The 18,693-nt window shown below is 37.6% G+C and overlaps 1 protein-coding gene across 4 annotated transcripts in view; it reads right to left on the reverse strand.

Moving 5' to 3' along the window:
- TENM1 (teneurin transmembrane protein 1) overlaps positions 1 to 18,693 on the reverse strand; it is a 779,956-nt gene that overhangs the window by 82,888 nt on the left and 678,375 nt on the right. For all 4 annotated transcript variants that reach the window (XM_012759551.3, XM_012759555.3, XM_020284904.2 and 1 more), the window contains 2 exons: positions 18,057 to 18,077; positions 12,583 to 12,815 (listed from right to left, as the gene is read on the reverse strand). In XM_012759551.3, coding sequence (XP_012615005.1) covers positions 12,583 to 12,815; positions 18,057 to 18,077 — 254 coding nt within the window. The remainder of the gene's footprint in view (positions 1 to 12,582; positions 12,816 to 18,056; positions 18,078 to 18,693) is intronic.

The following is an 18,693-nucleotide window of genomic DNA, read 5'->3' on the forward strand; positions in this document are numbered from 1 at the left end:
TTTTTTTTTTTTTTTTTTTTTTTTGAGACAGAGTCTCGCTTTGTTGCCCAGGCTAGTGAGTGCCGTGGCGTCAGCCTAGCTCACAGCAACCTCAAACTCCTGGGCTCGAATGATCCTTCTGCCTCAGCCTCCCGGGTAGCTGGGACTACAGGCATGCGCCACCATGCCCGGCTAATTTTTTTTATATATATATCAGTTGGCCAATTAATTTCTTTCTATTTATAGTAGAGACGGGGGTCTCGCTCTTGCTCAGGCTGGTTTCGAACTCCTGACCTTGAGCAATCCGCCCGCCTCGGCCTCCCAAGAGCTAGGATTACAGGCGTGAGCCACAGCGCCCGGCCATGGAACCATGTCTTCTTACTTCACTTATGATTTCCAAATTTGTTGCTTGAAAAGCTAAACAAAACAGTGGAAGCTCAGTAAACATAGTTCTTTTTCTAACAAACTATACCAGGTCCACCAGAGTAGCTAAAACTATTGCAAGTCTTATGAATAGTAAAGTGGGGCCATCGACACTAGTGTCTTACTGACATCAGTTAAATATGTTGAAAATAGTAATATAATGGCATCTCTGATACCTGTCTGATAACCAGGAGGTTTTTGTTGTAACAGTAGATGGCTGTGGTGCTTTACTATAACATTTAGCATAGTTCCTACCACATGGGAGTATTTAATATGCTTATGGAATAAATGACTAAGGTCTGTATCAGAAACAGAACAATTTGAACAGTTAAAAAAGTAATTAATAACAGTAAGTCTGATGAAGGAAGCAAAACAAAACAAAACTGAGGCATACAAAAATACAGCCAAATGCCATTTTTGCAACTGCAATGGTTCCTTAATTCAATAGTTCAAACATCTACAGCATTTCCAGGAACTAGGAAGATATAATTTTAGGGCCTATTCAGAAACCAGTGGTTTTGTTCATTTGTTAATTGACTAGTCTTTTAAAAAAAATATTCAAATAGGTTATTTGAATAAAGTCATGCTGTTAAAACTGGACCAGATATATTGGGAAATTATGCCCATCATTGGTAAGAAAAGTACAATAAAAATAAAAGATTTTAGGGGTGCTGAGTACTGATCTGTGGTTTTTTAAAAAAATTTCATGTGTAACAAGCTGAAATCTGAAGATTTAAAAATAGCCCTTCTTCAGTCTACTCTCCCCAGGAATGTCCCCAGTTTTACTACTCTGGAAAAGGTAAGGTTCTTCAAGTCCTAAAGCAGGGCTAGAGTAGTAGCCTGCCTGCAGTTCTGATTTTCGGGAAGGATTATGGAATATAATATAGGTAGTCTTGGAAGAATCTATAATGATGGATTTTGGCTTGGGGAGGGGCAAAGCAGACCTATCAATCTATTACTATGGCTTCAATTTCTTTGGGTTAGAGATGCCTTCCAAAATGAGAAATGATTCCTGCCCACTAAGGGAAATTACTGCTGTAATCAGCTTCCTATCCTGAGTAAATACTGGTAAAATGGGGCAGCTAGCCATCTTCTTTTTTTCCAAAAACCCATTACATAGTCTAACAAGCTTTTTGAAAAACTAAATGGATTAGCTAGTAAGCGAAACTAGAAGAAAAATAGAGCAAATAACACTGGGGCTTCCTGGCTAGGCTTTGATAGTTGAGGCTTGAAGATGACCTCATGTTTGAGTTATTAAGCCTGTGATTCCTCAGGGAGAAACTTTAAATGGGCCAGAACTCAGTTCGAAGGAAACAGTGCCTTTCTTTGGTCAACGATAAAGCTGACTCATTATGTTGAGGCTCTCTCAGGAAGTTCACTGTCAGCCATTTCAGGAACTCTACAGACTGGCACATACTAGAAGTGCTGGTAAGCTCTGAAGCTAATGGAAGAGCCTCAAATCCAATCAGTTTAGAAAATAATGGATTCATGTTGACCATGGCAGGGGGCCTTGATGACCGTGCTTCAAGGCCAAAGCTGGTGTGTGTTCTCATATGTTGGTGCCTGTGCTTTCCAGGTTGTTAAATATTTTCACTAGCATCTCTGCTATGAGTCAAAGTCTTATTTAAAACAAAATAAAATAAAATAAGCCACTTTTTTGAAATGGAATTTTCAAGTATAAATTTGCAAATTGCTTTCTAAATCCTACTTCTGATTTAAAATGTTCCAAAATTAGGAAATAATTCCAATGGTAGACAAATCATAAAATAATACTATAGAGTGTCATATATCGATCACCTAAATTTAATAGATGTTAACATTTGCTTCACATATCTCTTTTAAAAAAAGAAATGATATGGATATGGCTAAAGCCCCATATCTTTATCCCTATACCCATTTTCCTTCTCTCCCCAGAAGTAACCACTATCCTGACTTCACTGATAATTAAAGGAATGCAAATTAAAGCTACAAGCTACCATTTCCCACTGATCAGATGGGCATACATTAAAAGGTTTATATGCAGAGCTGCTGAGGGTATTGCAAACTGGCACTCTTATAAACAATTAGTGAGTATAAATGTGTTCAATCTCTTGGGAGGACAATTTGGTAATGTCTACTACTGCTAAAAATTAAGCCTATGTATATACTCACAAAAGTGCTTCAAAATATATGAACTAGGTTGTTCACTGCAGCACTTTAATAATGAAAGATTAAAAACAAACAAGTCCATCAAGAGGCAGCTGGCTTAATAAATTATGGCATATCCATATGTTGTGATATCATGTAGCTCCTAAAAACAAAGAGGTAGATATGTACATGCTTTTATGGAAAGATATTCAAGATATATTATCAAACAAAAGAAGCAGGGTGAGGAGTAATCTATATATGATTCCTTTTAGGTAAGGAGAAAATACACATAAAGGTTGGAAGGAATCTCAAGAAACTGTTAAAATTGGTTATCTTTGGAGACAGAGACTTGGGGAGGTGTGTGTGGTGGAGAAGTTAGAAATTTTCTTTTTGTATCCTTCTCTACAGTTTGAACTTTCAGACTACAGACATGAATCAATTTTATATTTTTATGTTTTAATATCAATAGCGCTAATCTAGATGGTGAGATTATGGGTCATTTGAATTTTTCTTCTTTATTCCACTCTTAAAAATAATAAATGTAATTAAAATATCTTTTACTACTAGCCTGCCAGGATTTCTTCAAGATCTCCCATTTAGGTTTCTTCCTTGACTTATGGTATTATTGCCCCTTCAGCGGGTCTCCTATAACAAGCTCAGATGAGAGTAACCCATTGTCAACCATCAGTATTATGACACTTCTTCATGGAGAGGTGTCCTCTATGAAAGCAAGAATCTGAGTCCTTGGAGATCATGGCATAGGACAGGACTCTGTGTGTGTGTGTGTGTGTGTGTGTGTGTGAAAGAGAGAGAAAATAACATATATATATATAATATATATTTTAAGAATAATATAAAAGTTGTATTTCATTTCACAACTGCTTCATTAATTCAAAAAATAACATTTTATCTTTTGTTGAATTATAAAAAATAAATGCTCAGAAAATTAAAGAGAAGACAATAAAATTACTTATGATTCCTTATGCAGCAAATATGATTGCTAACGTTTAGATATAATTCCTTTTAAACTTTTTTCTCTGCATGTACACACTACCCTTGCACCTTTACAGGTGTAGTAGCATACAGTAAATACAGTTTTATGTCCTTAACTTTTCATTAAACATTATTTTGTGAGTATTTTTCTTATACCTGCAGGGGTGTACCAAGGTTTGGGGGGATGGGTATGGTCTGTTCTGGGTGCAGACAGTAAAGAGAAGTGCATTTTGTGTAGAAATATTAAAAACAATAATAAACCTGATGAATAGTAGGTCTGTTTTTACTATTACTGTTCACTGGAAATTCTAAAATACTCTTCTTACTGTCCCATCCCCCTTTGGTACACTACTGTATGCCCACCCAGTTCTGATTAGGGGAGAGGGAGGAGGAAAGGGTGGATTTTTATCTAGGGGAGACAGGCTGAGGGCCAGAGCAAGGGGCTCACAGTTAGTCAGGAAGTCATTGAAAGACAGAATGAAGAGGAGACATTTCAAACATCCATACTTTACCAGTTTGCTACTTAGATCTACCCAACTTAGATAACTTTTAAAAATCTGCTTTACTTAAAAAAAATAGTAGCTGTCTTTCTTATATGCGTATAACTTAAATTAGCGATGTTGGTATAAGTGCCCTGTGTGGTGTCATCTATACTTCTTGGGCTGAAGTGGCCAAAAAATGCAATCAATTGTTCAATTATAAAATAAAAATGGACTTCCTTACTCCATTTCCAGCTGTGTTTCAGCCTATGATGATGTTAAACTCATGGTTTTCCAAAGACATCTTATTTTACTGCACATCGTTTGAGTTTGACACTATACAACTACCAATTTATCCAGCATTTCTGGAGGATCAGTGAAGCTAAAAACATCTTCTTAAGACTCCTCTGGTGTGGAGTGAATATGCTGGATTCTTTGGGAAGTCAACACACCGTCGACTTCAGATTCCTTCAAAAATCAGCCAAGCATGCTAAGACTCATCGGCAAATGACTTCCCCATTTCTTTCATTTTATAGTCAGCTCCATGCATTTGGCAATCTTGAAATTACTGGATCATCTCCTAATGACAGTGGAGCAACATGGAGCCATGATCGAAGTTTTAACTCTAATACACTTTCATGTTTTAGAACTTTAAAAAACAAACGTTTTGCATTAAAAGAAATTTCCTAATTAACTTCTGAAGAATTTGTACATTAAAACATCTTACCCTGCTGGAGAAGACTGATAAAGCAAACGTACTACCTTCTGCTGAAGAGAAACTGTATTTAGAAGGAACTTGCTATTCTCATAAAACTTTTAATAGGAAGAAGTGAATCAAATTCCTTAATTACCATTTTATGGTTGGTAAAAGGGCAAATTACATGCCATCCATTTCTAAACTTCTAAATGTCTCTGGTGCTTTTAATTAAAGCTGCCATCTAGAAACTACTAAAGCAATTTTACGCAATTAGTTATTTATAGGTTACCATAATACACTACTCAAAATATGATTTAAGTGATTTACAGCCTGTTAGTGTGTGATCTCTGTCACCTTTTTTTGGCAGGTGGGGTCTTCTTTTTAATTAGCTGAGGTTATTCTTAAGTGGACAGGTAAGAAAGGTGTGACACTGAGGAGCTGTGATAAGGGAGCAAAGTTATTTTGGCTAGTGATCTTAAATTAAAAAAAGAAGAATCTTAATTCCATTCTGTCACTCTTTACATGTAAGGGTCCAAGTTTCATTCTTGACAATACTGTGGAGGTGAAGTATAATCACTGTTATTCCCTCATCGCTCCCTACATTGCAGCTATTCTGCCAGATACCTAGCACCACCTCTCCGTGCCAACTTGAGTAGATCTCACCTAGGCTTGCCCTCCTCAGGTGATCTCATCTATCCAAACAGATCTATCCTGTGCTCCAGGCCCTCAAGATCCCATCATTTGTTTTAATGAGGAATAAATGTGCTGCTCTTCCAGGCAATTCCCTGCACTGAACACTAAGTTCACATCTGAAGAAAATCCTCATGGAATGAATTTAATGGTGAAATGGGAAGATGCTAAGGGAATTATTTTGGTTAGGTGGGCCTCATGAGGCTCTCCAAAATACAGTATGTACAAGGAACCAGCACTAGAACTACTGCATCTCAAGGTCAGGAAGGACCAGCTAGTCAAATCACATACAATACCTAAATCTCACCGCACCTTCACTCTTGCTTTGTGGCACCATTCCTACCTAAAATTGTCAAGTCTCAGATTGATCTACAAGCACGTGGAGTTTGCTTCCTTTCAAACTAACTTATTCCATATGCGGGTCCCTATTGTAGTCATTATTACTGTTAGAAACAAAACAGCAAGACTGAGCATAATGGTAGGTAATATTTACTGTGTACACACTACGTGTTGGGCATTGCACTAGGTGTTTTACATACATTATCCAATAACCTGGTTGTGTAGGCACTATTACTAGTATTCCAACTAGATGAGGAATCTGAAGCTCAAAGAAATTACGTGCCTTGCCCAAGGTCACACATTTAATGAGAGGCAGATCTGGGATTTGTGTCCAGTTCTGTTTGACTCCAAAACCTGGGAAATTAGCATAATATTTGGTCTCTAAAATATTATCCCTGTGTTTGCTAGAATCTGATGCATACATGAAAATTAAAGTAAATGCAGAAGAAAGTCATTTAATAATGCATCTGCGGCTTTATAAAATTTGAATGAACTTAATACAGGTTTTGTCAACCATGGATGTTACCTAGACCAACCAGGCAATTAGCCAAGGCTGGGTGAAAGTGTCTTCCTTTTGTCTGACTTCTCTCACCAATAGCTTATGGCTTTAGGGTTGCAAGAGAACAGGCAGGAAAGTTCTCAAGTTCCAGTCGCTGTATCATAAGCAAATGCATTAGACCAACGGTGCATAAAAACAAGGTAAGCTTTCATTCTGGTTGCACAATAGGCACTATCTTCTGTTGTAGCTATAGTAAGGTGAGAGACCAATAACAGTTTAACAAAGAAATACCCCTAAATGAAAACAGAACAGGATCACTGAGGGATAAAGAACAAATACTTTGCCTGAATTTTAAGACTTTACCAAACATATTTTTCTCGAGATGCCTCTGATTCGAAAACAGAGATGTTGGAGGAGAATTCTCATGGGAAATGCCTTGAAACTGAGCTGGGAATTTGGCTATGGGTGGTAGAATGTTGGTGTTACCCAGAAAGAAGACTTCACTAAGTGACTCTTTCAAACCTTTCCGACTTACCTTAAAGCCTGACCTTATTCCCTCACTTACCTTAAAGCCTGACCTTACTCCCTCATTTTCAGCAGAATAGAGCTACTTCTCTGAGAACACTGAGGCTACCAGAATGGAAAACCACCAACCTTCTAGCTTCTTCTACCTACAAACTTATCCCCATCCCTACACCTACACAAAATCTTAGGATGGTCCCTTCAATCTTCCCTCCTATTCAAGACCTACTCCCTTCCAGTTTCCTCCAGACCTTGTTTCAACCTTTATTCCCTGTCTTCTGTATCCCTCCATTGACCCATAAACATTGACACATCTTCCTTATAGAAAAAGCTTTCCTGAACGCCTTGGCCTCCCACTACTTATCGCACCTACCTCTTACATTCAAACTTCTCGGAAGAGTGATATTCACTAACGATATTGATTTTATCACCTCTTGTTGGCTCATCCACCAAATGAGTAAAATCTGGCTTCCACCTCTACCTCCGTTCACAGCACCAATTGCAGGGTCACCAATGAACTCATTGCCACTGCTCTTCCTATTACCCTCAAATAGTTTTACTGTAAAAATACTGAATTATTTGTAATTTCCTAAATATACCATTCATTTTATCCATGCTGTAGCTTGCCTGTAATTTTGCTGAGGGCTGTCCCAAGTGCTGATCCAAATGGTTATGTCACCGAGATGGATCATATACTAAAAGAATTTAGGAAAAACCTTACTGCCCTCATTGCACAGGAAAACCAAAAGAACATTACCATGCCTGCTTCTGTACTACATTCTCTCCCTCACAGACACCAGTGACATCAGCAAGAAGTCACTGATTATAGTTTTAGTATCTTTCGATTAACCCCAAATATAGCTTTTAGAATAGCATACAGATGCCAGGGGAATGAATAGAGCTTTAGGATGCACCTCGGCTATATCTGGGTAGGCACAGAAACAGATTGTTTGTGTCTAGACTTTATCATAGCCAGATTTCTTAATTGCCAATAAAGTTAGAATGAATCCTATATGGTTAGTGTCATGAATACCCTAAAAACACTTTTGGAAGCTGTCAAGATTTAAGGATCATTTCCCTCCTATGGTACAGCTCATGAGCTATTTGCACTCATCTGGATATTGCCTCAATCCTGCTGAGTTCTGAGGTCAGTTTGCCTAAAGATGTACATGAAAATATAGATATAAGCCTTGGTGAGGTCCAAGAGGACCAAATTAAGCCATTGATTAATTTCATTCTGTCCAGTCACTCCTTCACCCTCTGTATCTACTTAAAAAAATAAATGCATTCAGCTTGTCACAAATTTTATTTTATATCCCCACCTAGTACCATTTCACATTCTGCTTAAGTACTTGGTCATCTATTACATGACTCATTAGTTTGAGTTCTCTGTAGAATTAAAGAAAGTTGCAGTAAAAATAATAAATGGAACCTAAGTTTCAACTACATCATCCATGCATGTTTTAAAAGCATCTTTCAAAGTCAATTCAAACTCATATACAATGCCAGGGATTAGCACTCCATCAACCTCTTTGCTAAACTTTTTTGCTTGCCCCATTACATTGAAGTATTGATGAGTAAAATGGCAAATGTTTCTCTTTATTGGGATTCAAATCAAAGTGCGTAAAACTGGATCAGATAAAGACTTCTTCCCAGGAGAAGTACCCAGAGGCTATCATATGAAATTCTATTCAGGGACGCTTCTATTTTTCCTTCAAACAAAATTTGTAGTTACTACTCTAGTCAAGAATTTTAATAAAACGGAGGTTTCCTGCCTCTGTCCCTTAAGGAAAATTTGGTGAAGTTGCTAATTGCAGAATCTTCCAAAGAGATGTGACAAGGTTTCTTGGAGATTTATGTGAATAATTACATTTACAGACTACGTAAATGCTATGAGTACACTACTAGGTCAGAAAAATCTGAGAAATGGTTTTAATAGGAAAAGGAAATGAGACTAAAAGTTATTTATCTTATAAACAAGGCATCACGGGCCATTTTTTTTGGCATATTAGTTTTTTGGAATTGGGCAGACTTGGTATGATTTCCAGTGTTGTTACCTATAAACTATGTGACCCTGGGGAAATTTCTTAACCTATCTGAATCTCTGTTTCCTCATCTGTAAAATGGGAATAATACTATTTACCTTGTGCATTGTTGTGAAGATCAGAGATACTGTGTGCAAAATATCTAGCGCAGTATATGGCACACAGTAGCCATTTAGTCAGTTTTAGCTATGATTATTTTAATAAATTAGAGCTGGGAGGGAGATCATCCTGAGCCCTTCAGTTTCCAATGGAGGAATCCCAGGACCCAGTGTTTAAATGCCCAATGTCACAAAACTAGTCAGTGAAATCATTTCGTCTATTTCAGTCTATTTCATTTTAGAAATGAAACCACAGTCAGGTACAGTGACTTGTATAGGGTCATTCAAGGAAACATGGGCATTACATGGATTGAACAAGAAAGTTCAGGTTCTCTCACATGGTATTCACCATAATTTGCTGTCGTTTCTCAAAAAAAGAAAAAAAAATTCCAATGGCTTCTGACCTTTTACCTTTGGCTGACTGGGTTTTAATCCCATTTGATAATTTACTCCTACTTTAGAACGAATGATCTCAAAAGCAAATTTTATTTCATCCTATTTTTAGAATAGATTCAGAAAGTAAATTAGCTGTCTTACAGATTAACATTTATTTGACATACCTTGCATAATTAAGGACATGTTGGAGAGCCTGCCTGTAATTGCAATATGTTGCTTGTTAAAGTCTTAGAGCAAGCTCTCTTTCCTAACCTAGAAATGGTACTCCCTAGATGTACATTTCCGTTTTCTACTGATCTACAGCTTTTCTTTATTAGCTTCTAGGTAGAAGGAAAAATCAAATCTCTCCTTAAAGAAATCTATTAAATTTTTGCTGTCTTATAAGGGTGAAAGGAGGAGCTGATGCGCATGGTAGTTGTAAAGCAAAAAACAAACAAATTGGTCTTTCTTGAGAGACAAAGAATCTGTAGTAGAACCTCAAAGATAAAATTAGCAATTAGCAATACTCTCCTCTCGATTTGCACACTGTGCTTTAATAGCTTCTTGCATGATTTTTCCTTTTACAGAAGTCTATGAAATTGCCCTGCAGCATTCCATATAATGAGAATCTCACTTCTGATTCACTGACAAGGGTGAGTACCGACTATATTTAGCATGGAGACAGGTGCCATAGCTAGGCACCTAAGTGATCTGACCAGCATTTTCAAAGCAACTGATGTCTGGACATAGGTTTTGTCATCTGAGTGATTATAAAGATCACTAACAGGGTCTTCAAACATTGCTAGTATGGTTGAAGGAGAGATGGTGAATACCTAGTATGAACCACACATCCCGCTCCTTTACGCATTCTAGGTCACTCACTGGGATCAAAGCAGATGTTGACAATACCAACTTCAGGAAAAGCTATGTGAAAGCTCTCCTGGATGGATTAGACGTTCTGCCCAGGCTAGATGTTCTTAGGGCCCCTAATTGCTCCGGGAGGAATAAAGTGTGCCAGATTATAGGAAAGGCTACTCCTGGACAGAATGATGAGTAAAATCAAGTCAAAGGAAAATGTACTAGTAGCTATGACAAGAAGAAAAACTTTGTTTAATATTAGCTTTAATAGATAAATAAATTTTAGCATGCTCATTACTGATGCTTCAAGAGTTCATGTAAATTTTGTTTATTAGGACTCTATTATTGCTGTCTTCCAAGCAAAAACAAACAAACAAACAAACAAAAAGAAAAAAAACACACAAAACTGCAGTGAACCAATGCTTTATTTGGAAAAGCCAGGATATTCCTTCTTTATGTGGCAGGTTGAATGTGGTAGGTGAGGTGCCACGTGGTTTTCAAACTAGCAGCAACTCAGGAGGATGCCAATTTCAGGCACAATACAAGCTTAATTCCTCTTTATTGCTTATGCAGAAATCCTTATAATACCCAGAAGAGTTTTAAGCCTGTGTAAAAGGTGGGACCCAGCCTGATGTATTTTCTTGAAACATGAGCTGATTATATGTTGCACCTGAGTTATTCATTCACTCATTAAATATTTTGTGTGGACCTACTATGTATAAGAAATGAGAGCTGGAGCAGAGAAAAAAAGAAACACTTTATCATAATACTTGGGGGAAAATGTCACCCTCTTTAAACACTATTGAAATTCCTTTTAGGAATTCTTGGCAGAGATAAGAATTAATTGATCAATTACACAATAAGCATGTGTGGTGGATCCCACATTGTGCTAGAAATTGGTGGGGAGGTGGAGAAGATTCCAAAATATTAGATGTGGTTTCTTATCTCAAGTAATTTACTTCAGTAGAAAAAAATCTCCCACTCATGAAAGCACTGGAAAGCAAAAGGAGGCAAAATACAATCAAGTGATAATTGGGTAGTGTAGATCCTGTTAAATAAATTCAGATTTAATGGGCTGGGGTTAGCCAGAGGGGCTTTTTGAAAGACAAAAGGCCTTGAAGAAAGTGAAGGCTTTAAACTCTGATAGTAGTTGGAATTTAATCCCAATATGGCAAATGTCAAATGGCTAAAGAGTATCCTCTTAAAATCTGAAATAAGTGACCATCTAACAAATTAAACACATTGACCTCACTATATTTATTGGCATGGAAAGATGTTCATAATACATTAAGTGTGAAAAGCAGGTTATAGAAAAGCATTGTATGATACGATTTCACTCTTAAAGAACTAAAATATATGCTATGCACAGAAAAAAGTCTAGAAGGATAAATACTGAAATGTTAACAGAGGTTTCCTGTATGTGGTAGGCTTATGGGTGATTTTAATTAAATTTTTTGTTCTCTCTTTTCTAATTTTTCTGCAATAAATGTGTGCTATTTGTGTAAAAATTTTAAAAAGCACATTGGCTTCATGAAACTCAGTAAAATGAATACTTTGTAAAACCCACTAACATAAATGTATGCACACGCAAACACACGCACACACAGACATCCTGGAGCAGAAACAGAAGAGTGACTAAATAATTAAGGAAATAGGGTAGGTGATATATGGTGACAGACTTAAAAGTTGACTATCCTTCAGCTAAGTGGTCTAAGATGGACATATGATCCCAGTCTATAAAATCATGAAATTAATTGGGAGACAAAGATTTGTTCACTAAATCCTGGGCAATCAAATAGAGGATTGGTCCTTGAAGACTGAGAAGTAAATTTAGGACAAATAAAAGTAAGATCAAGCTCTCACACAAAGCAACAGAAAAAAAATTGGAATGTGTTTTCCTAGAGGTACTATAAATTGAAAATATAAGTAGTTTCAAGGATAATTTTGATAAATTTATGGAAGAAAGCTTCATTAAAGGTTGTTAAGCAAAAGCCAGGAATGTTTAGGGTCTGTGAGATATTCGACATATTTGACAGTGGTAGAAGGGGAGTGCAGACTGGATCCCAACCAGGCAGGCCAGAGCTAAAGCAAGGGGCTGGAAGCCTTGCCCTGGGCCAGGTTAACCCTTCAGTTGCTGGGCTGTATGGGGTTTCCAGAAGGTAGTCCCTGGAGACAGGTTGAGGTACCAGGGAGGCCCTCAGAGGGCTCTGGCCAATAGTTATTTGTGTACCAGAAACAAAGCATTTGAATCTTTAAATAACATTATGACCATACTAATGCATATTGGCTAAAAATTCATCTTGGATATGCCTATCTTCCAGGATAGACTTCAGAGAAGATGTATGTTGAGGCAAAATACAGAAATGGATGGTTAGACTACAGTGTGACAACAGTCTTAGGATTTTGTGAAGTCAAATGAAATCTTCAGATGACCAAAGAATGATTTTTTTTTTTTTACCTCGGGGGCTGTTCAGTGAAGCTTCCGATGCTCTCCCACCATCTCCACAGTGACTCTGGTCAAAGGGAAGGCACTGGTCACCAGTTCCAGCCACCACTTCAAAATTCTTGGACAGATCTTTTGTTTCCACAAGAGATTTCAACTTGTAGACTTTTCGAGTATTGGTGTCTGATAAATAGAGTGATTCAGACATGGGGTCCATAGCCAGATAGTATTTGTGAGCAGGACTTGTGCTAAGGAAGAGAAAAGGAAAGTTACTAAAAGCAGTTTTTTTCAACATGCATCCCCTGGGGGCTGCCTTTTGTCACAAATAGAAAAATTTCTTAACAGATGAACGGATTCATTTATCTTCCTTCTAATGTACCAAGGGGATGAATACTTCTTTGTTTTTCTAGTAATGGGTTTAGGTATGAAAAAAATCCAGTGTGTACTGCTAACCCATAATGATGCTGACATTTCAATACCATCCATTTGGGGGTAGAAAGAAACAGAAGATAGAAAATCCCACGAGATCACTTTTCTCAAACTTTTCATATCCACTTATCCAATTACCTACTAGATGACTGCCTGGGTGTCTCACTGCCACCTCAAACACAACAAATCCAAAACAGAAGTTATTTTCTTTTCCTGCCTTCTCCATCGTTCATAAATCTACTCATTTTCTCCTGGGCTTCCTATTTCACTTGGGGACACTACTATCCTCCTGGGCTTTGTTGTCAACTGAAAGGCATGTCCAGAGCTCAAGCAGCGTCACTGAGGGAGAGCTGTGCTGGAGATACACTGCCACAATTCTCTCCAAGCTTCCTTTTTTCAGCTGACCACCACACTTCTCTAATTTATTTTTTCTTCCTTCAGGACATAATAGAACTGATTATATTTAACCTTTTTTTTTAAAGTTATAACCACAATCACATGATTGTGTGATCACATAACCATACCTTCTAAAGGTAACGCTAAAGTTAACTTGATTAGATTTTGGTCTTCCTGGAACTTCAATTACATATTCACATGGGATCTTGTGTTATTTTTATCTGCATAGATGACTGAGCTTGTTCATTAATTTTGATTCTTCCTCATTTCATGTTTTCTTCAATGGCTACAGGAACTTTGGTTCGGGGGATATTTTCCTTGAACCTAAGGTCCACGTAATACTGACATCTTCCAAGCCCCAAATCTGGGAGTTGTCTCTGATCCCTCTTTTTCTCTCCAAATGCAGTTGTAAACTAGCTTTCAGCACCATTCTCTTCTTACATCCCTCTGCTATTACATTAATTCTAACTTTCATCATTTCTGGTCTAGGATACTTTCTATCTTCTGGCACATAGGAGGTGTTTTTGAAATCTTAAATCCATTTCTCCCCACACTGCCTCGGGGTTATTCTGATCATTTAACTCCCATCTTTACAAACCTTCTACTGTGCCTCAGTGTGGTACACAAGCCTTTCTTCACTTAATTCCACCTTTCGAGGCTTTACTCAGGCATTGTCTCCTGAAGGAAGCCTTCCCTAAATCTAGAGTCTGGGTTATTTGCATTATGCTTACCTCTCTTCTGGGAATTACATATTCTATTAAATTATTTATGTGTTTGTATCCCCCCCCCCAATAAACCATGAAAGCTCGGAGGAGTGCAACTGCATTTTGTGTATCTCTAATGTGCTCAATGCCCATACCTCTGCCTAGCACCCAGTTGTCAAAGCCAGAAACCAGAAGCCATTCTTTTCTACCTCCTTCTTTCCACCATTCCTCACATCCAGTGAAACATTATGTTTTTATGATTCTACTTCCTAAATTCTTCTCCAGTCTTCCCACTTCTCTTCATCTCTGTTGTCATGAGTCTAAGGCACTATCGTCTCTCATCTAAACTCCTTCCTTGGTACCATTTCTGTATTATGCATTTGTTTATTAATTCATTATAAAGCACTTACTTAGTGCTTACAATGTGTCCAAGAACTATACTATGGTCTGGAGACCTACTGCATCTTGTGTGCAAGATACAGCCCCTTTCTCTATGAAACTCACAGTCTAGTGGGAGAGAGATAATTAGACAGGGTATGATTGCCATAAGTCCAAGTGTTATGACAAGAGGAGTAAAGAGGGAGAGAAATAAATAGAGAGGAGAACTTGTGACTTAGCAGCACCTATTGCATTGTATTAGCAGTATTGTTGAAAATTATTAACTGAAGTCCATACTTTATTCAGACTTCCTTAGTTTTACCTAATGTCCTTTTTCTGTTCCAGGATCCCATCCAGGATACCACATTATATTTAGTCGTCATTGTCTTCTTAGGCTCTTCTGGGCTGTGACAGTTTCTCAGACTTTTCTTGTTTTTGATGACCTTAACAGTTTTGAGGAGTAGTGGTCAGGTGTTTTGTAGGATATCCTTGATGGGAATGTGTCTGATTTTTTTCTCATAGTTAGACAAGCTTTATGGGATTTTGGAAGGAAGACCACAGAAGTAAAGTGGCATTCTGATCAAATCATATCAAGGGTACATACTATCAACATGACATATCATTGATGGGGTTGACCTCAATCACCTGGCTTAAGTAGCATTTGTTAGGTTTCTTCATTGTAAAGTTACTCATTCTCCCCTACTGTCCACATTTTACTTGTTGGAAAGAAGTAACTGTGTGCAGCCAACACTTAAGGAGTAAGGAGTTATGCTCCACCTCCTTGAGGCTGAAGTAGCTACATAAATTATTTGGAATTCTTATGAATAGAAGCTTTATCTATATTTATTTATGAATTCAACCATTTATTTATATCAGTATGGACTCATAGATATTTCTCTTATACCTTGCATTAAAACCAATGTAACTTTATTTTGTTGCTCAAATTGTTCTAGCATTAGCATTAGGAACTCTTTCTGTTGGCTTATGTGCCCCTTTTCCATGCCCCCATCAAGGTGGGTTTCTTTTTAGCCCTTCTTTTTTTCTGGCATTACAAGATGCTCCAGTCTCATCTTGTGTACTGTCTGCCCCAATCCTAGAATCAGCTATGTCTCCAAGGACCTCTGGTTCCTTTTACTGGAGACTGGTATTAGAAACCAAGATATGGGTCTGCGTGTGAGCATTATTTATTTATTTATTTATTTATTTATTTATTTATTTATTTAATCTCTCTCTCTCTCTCTCCAACTACACTGTAAGCTCTCTGTAGGCAGGAACCATATTCATATTCATCTGTCTACTCTCAGTGCCAACAGAGTGCCTAACAGAGTTGATGTTCAAATAAGTGCTGAACTGAACTGAATTGCAGGGCATGAAACTACGACACAAGAGTTCAGGCCTTGGGACTTAGCCAAACAAAATGGAAACGAGAGGATCATCAGAACAATTAAATACCTTTAAAGATTGGGCATGCTATTAATTTTATTTGTCATTGTATTTGCCCTCTAGGCATATTTATGTATGTTAATAGTAAGTCTGGCAAATACTAATTTAAGAATCAGTTTATAACTGTAATTGGAATAAAAACAGGTCCAATTGGAATACTTGACTTTTTTCTACTTACCTGCATCAAGTAAGAGAATCCAGTAGATTCCAGGGACACCTTCAACCCTGGAATCACCATGACAGCTACTGTAAATAAACTGTAAAGGGCCCCAACAGACTCCAGATTTGATTTGGAAGTCATATCAGACAAGGCATCTCTGTAGCAAAGACTGCTTCAATAGGTGGTTTGAGTAAAAGTTTAAAAATATTTACTTGAATTTTTGTCCTCGCAATAAATTTCTTCAGTGCACTTATATCTATCTTTCTAGAATATAGAAAGGGTCACATCCCTTCCCTGAAACAACCTTCAATACTTTGGTAGCCAGTTTGTGAAGTTTCAGTTGAGCCAGATTAATCATGCTTTGTTTAGGAAGAGTCCATAGGCTATTTTTCCAAGAGAAATGTTATTCGCACAAAAGTACTTTGGAATGCATTACATTCATTCATTATTGAATAACCCCAATGTGCCTGTGAGGGAAGTTAGAATTAGCATTCTCCTCAAATCTAGCTGGGGAAACCCAGACACATAGGGAGCTTGCCTAGGGTCACTAACAGGTTTGGGCCTGGACTGAGATCAGATTAGATCATATGTGACTGTGTATGAAAAATGCCAGCAGAATACTCTTGTCCTGAAGGAGGCAAAACAAGTCAGTGTTCCTACCTTCTTCCAACTGAGTAACATATCCTATTTTGTTCAGCTAGGCTGTTCTCAAATGTTTTGTACTGGCCTTTAGAAGATGGAATAGCCCAACATACCAAATTCAAATCTGATTAATGTTATTTTCTTGACAGCCAGCAGTCAGGAAGGTCCCTTATATCAATATGTAATTTGCCATTTCATGCTACTTCCCAAGTGCACTTCAGCTCTTTTGAGACTGATTTCTTTCTACTTTCTGAAAACATGCTATACTTGAGAAAGGAAAACCACTGGACTACATTTCAATTTGTTTTAATCCCTTGTGTCTAAATGCAAGCTGCAATTTGAGATATGTGAAGATTTCTTTTATAACTTGGGTGTTGGACTTACTGTCACCTTCTGGTTAGTTTTACATTCAAGCAATGCCCTTCGACTTAACAAAGATCACTTCATTCATGCTAGTTAAAATCACATGGATTGTTAAATGGGCAATTAATGCTTATAATTAATACTGTGCAACACTTTACCAATAAGCAATTTGACAACCAACTTAATTTGCTTAAGGAATCAGTTATGCCAAGGTAGCAAGGCTGATCTTCTGCACTGGCATTTAGGAAGTGGCATCTCCCAAACGAAATCCAAATTAAAAACCCCACTAGTGCCATTTCGATGACAATTGGCATTCGGGAGTGAACACAATCAATTTTCTCCTTCGCAATTTCAGGTAATTTAGAATAGTTTTGACAAGTGTAATGCATAAACAAATTGAATAGAAATACTCATTATGATTAATTTCAGAGCTATGTGCTATTGTCTGTAAACGGTCAGTTTAGAGTTTTCCTATTACTTCTTTTTGGTGGAAAGAAATAGAAACCATGAGGTCACATAAAAGAAAAAAATCTTATTAAAGAAGGTCATCATGGTCACTGTCTCTTAGTAGTCTTGTCAGCTATATTTCTGGATCTAGGAATATTCCCATGTTACCTCTCTTTTTACCTGCAATTTGGAAACATCAAATCTATTTGAACTTACAGACTCATTTGTGATATCACCTTAGGGAAACGTAATGAGATTTAAGGCCTTGCTTTCCCATTATGTACTGAACTTCCAGCTTTCATTCATCTTGTTTTCTTTTCAGTATGTTCTGATCCTCAAACACATTCTTACTTAGTGTACCCCTCTTCTTTTGGAAGACACTTACCTGAGTCATAATTTCCAAATTCACATTCACACTATTCCTTTAACCTTATTTAAGAAGCAAAATTTCCCTGTTAGCACATTATTAGGAGGTGGTCTTTTAGGCAAAAGAGGGCATTAGGCAGCTGCCCATGTGATTTGCTTACCTATGTCTGGTATCTCTGTTTCTAGGGTGCACAAGGTATCCACGAATAGCAAGTAAAAGCAAATAGAGAATCATCAGTATCATTCAACAAGCCAAATCTAACCAGACACACTGATTCCTAACTCAGATTGCAGCTATTAGAGAGACTCCACAGGGATCACTTAGTCAGACGTGCAAGCCAAAGTTGACCCAATCCCTCCAGGCTTCTTCTCCTAAGATGGTGTCAAGGTGATTGTATATTTTGCTCTGTGGATGGGCAAAGTTCTAAGGCAGATTTTCAAAAGGTTCTCTCTGGGCCACCTGTATCAGAATCACTTGGATTCTTGCACATGTACAGTTTCCTGGGGCTCTCCTCAGTCCTACTGAACCAAAATCTCAAGGTGGGGATGGGTACTGGGGACTTTATTTTTAACAAATTCAGCTGGCAATTCTGATGCAAAGTAAGGCATAAGAACCAGTGAGCTAGGGGTTGAAGAAGCAGTCCCTGCAGAGGGGCTGACCATTCTAGGCTTTGTTTTGATAGCCACGACACCCTATCATAATGTAAAATCACCGTGTGTTATTATCAAGTCATGTGTAGAACAGACATTCCAACCCTAACCCTACACCACTTATCTGATCTCAGAGATAAGATAGGG

Source organism: Microcebus murinus, chromosome X (assembly GCF_040939455.1).
Source record: "Microcebus murinus isolate Inina chromosome X, M.murinus_Inina_mat1.0, whole genome shotgun sequence".
NCBI classification, from domain to species: Eukaryota; Metazoa; Chordata; class Mammalia; order Primates; family Cheirogaleidae; genus Microcebus; species Microcebus murinus.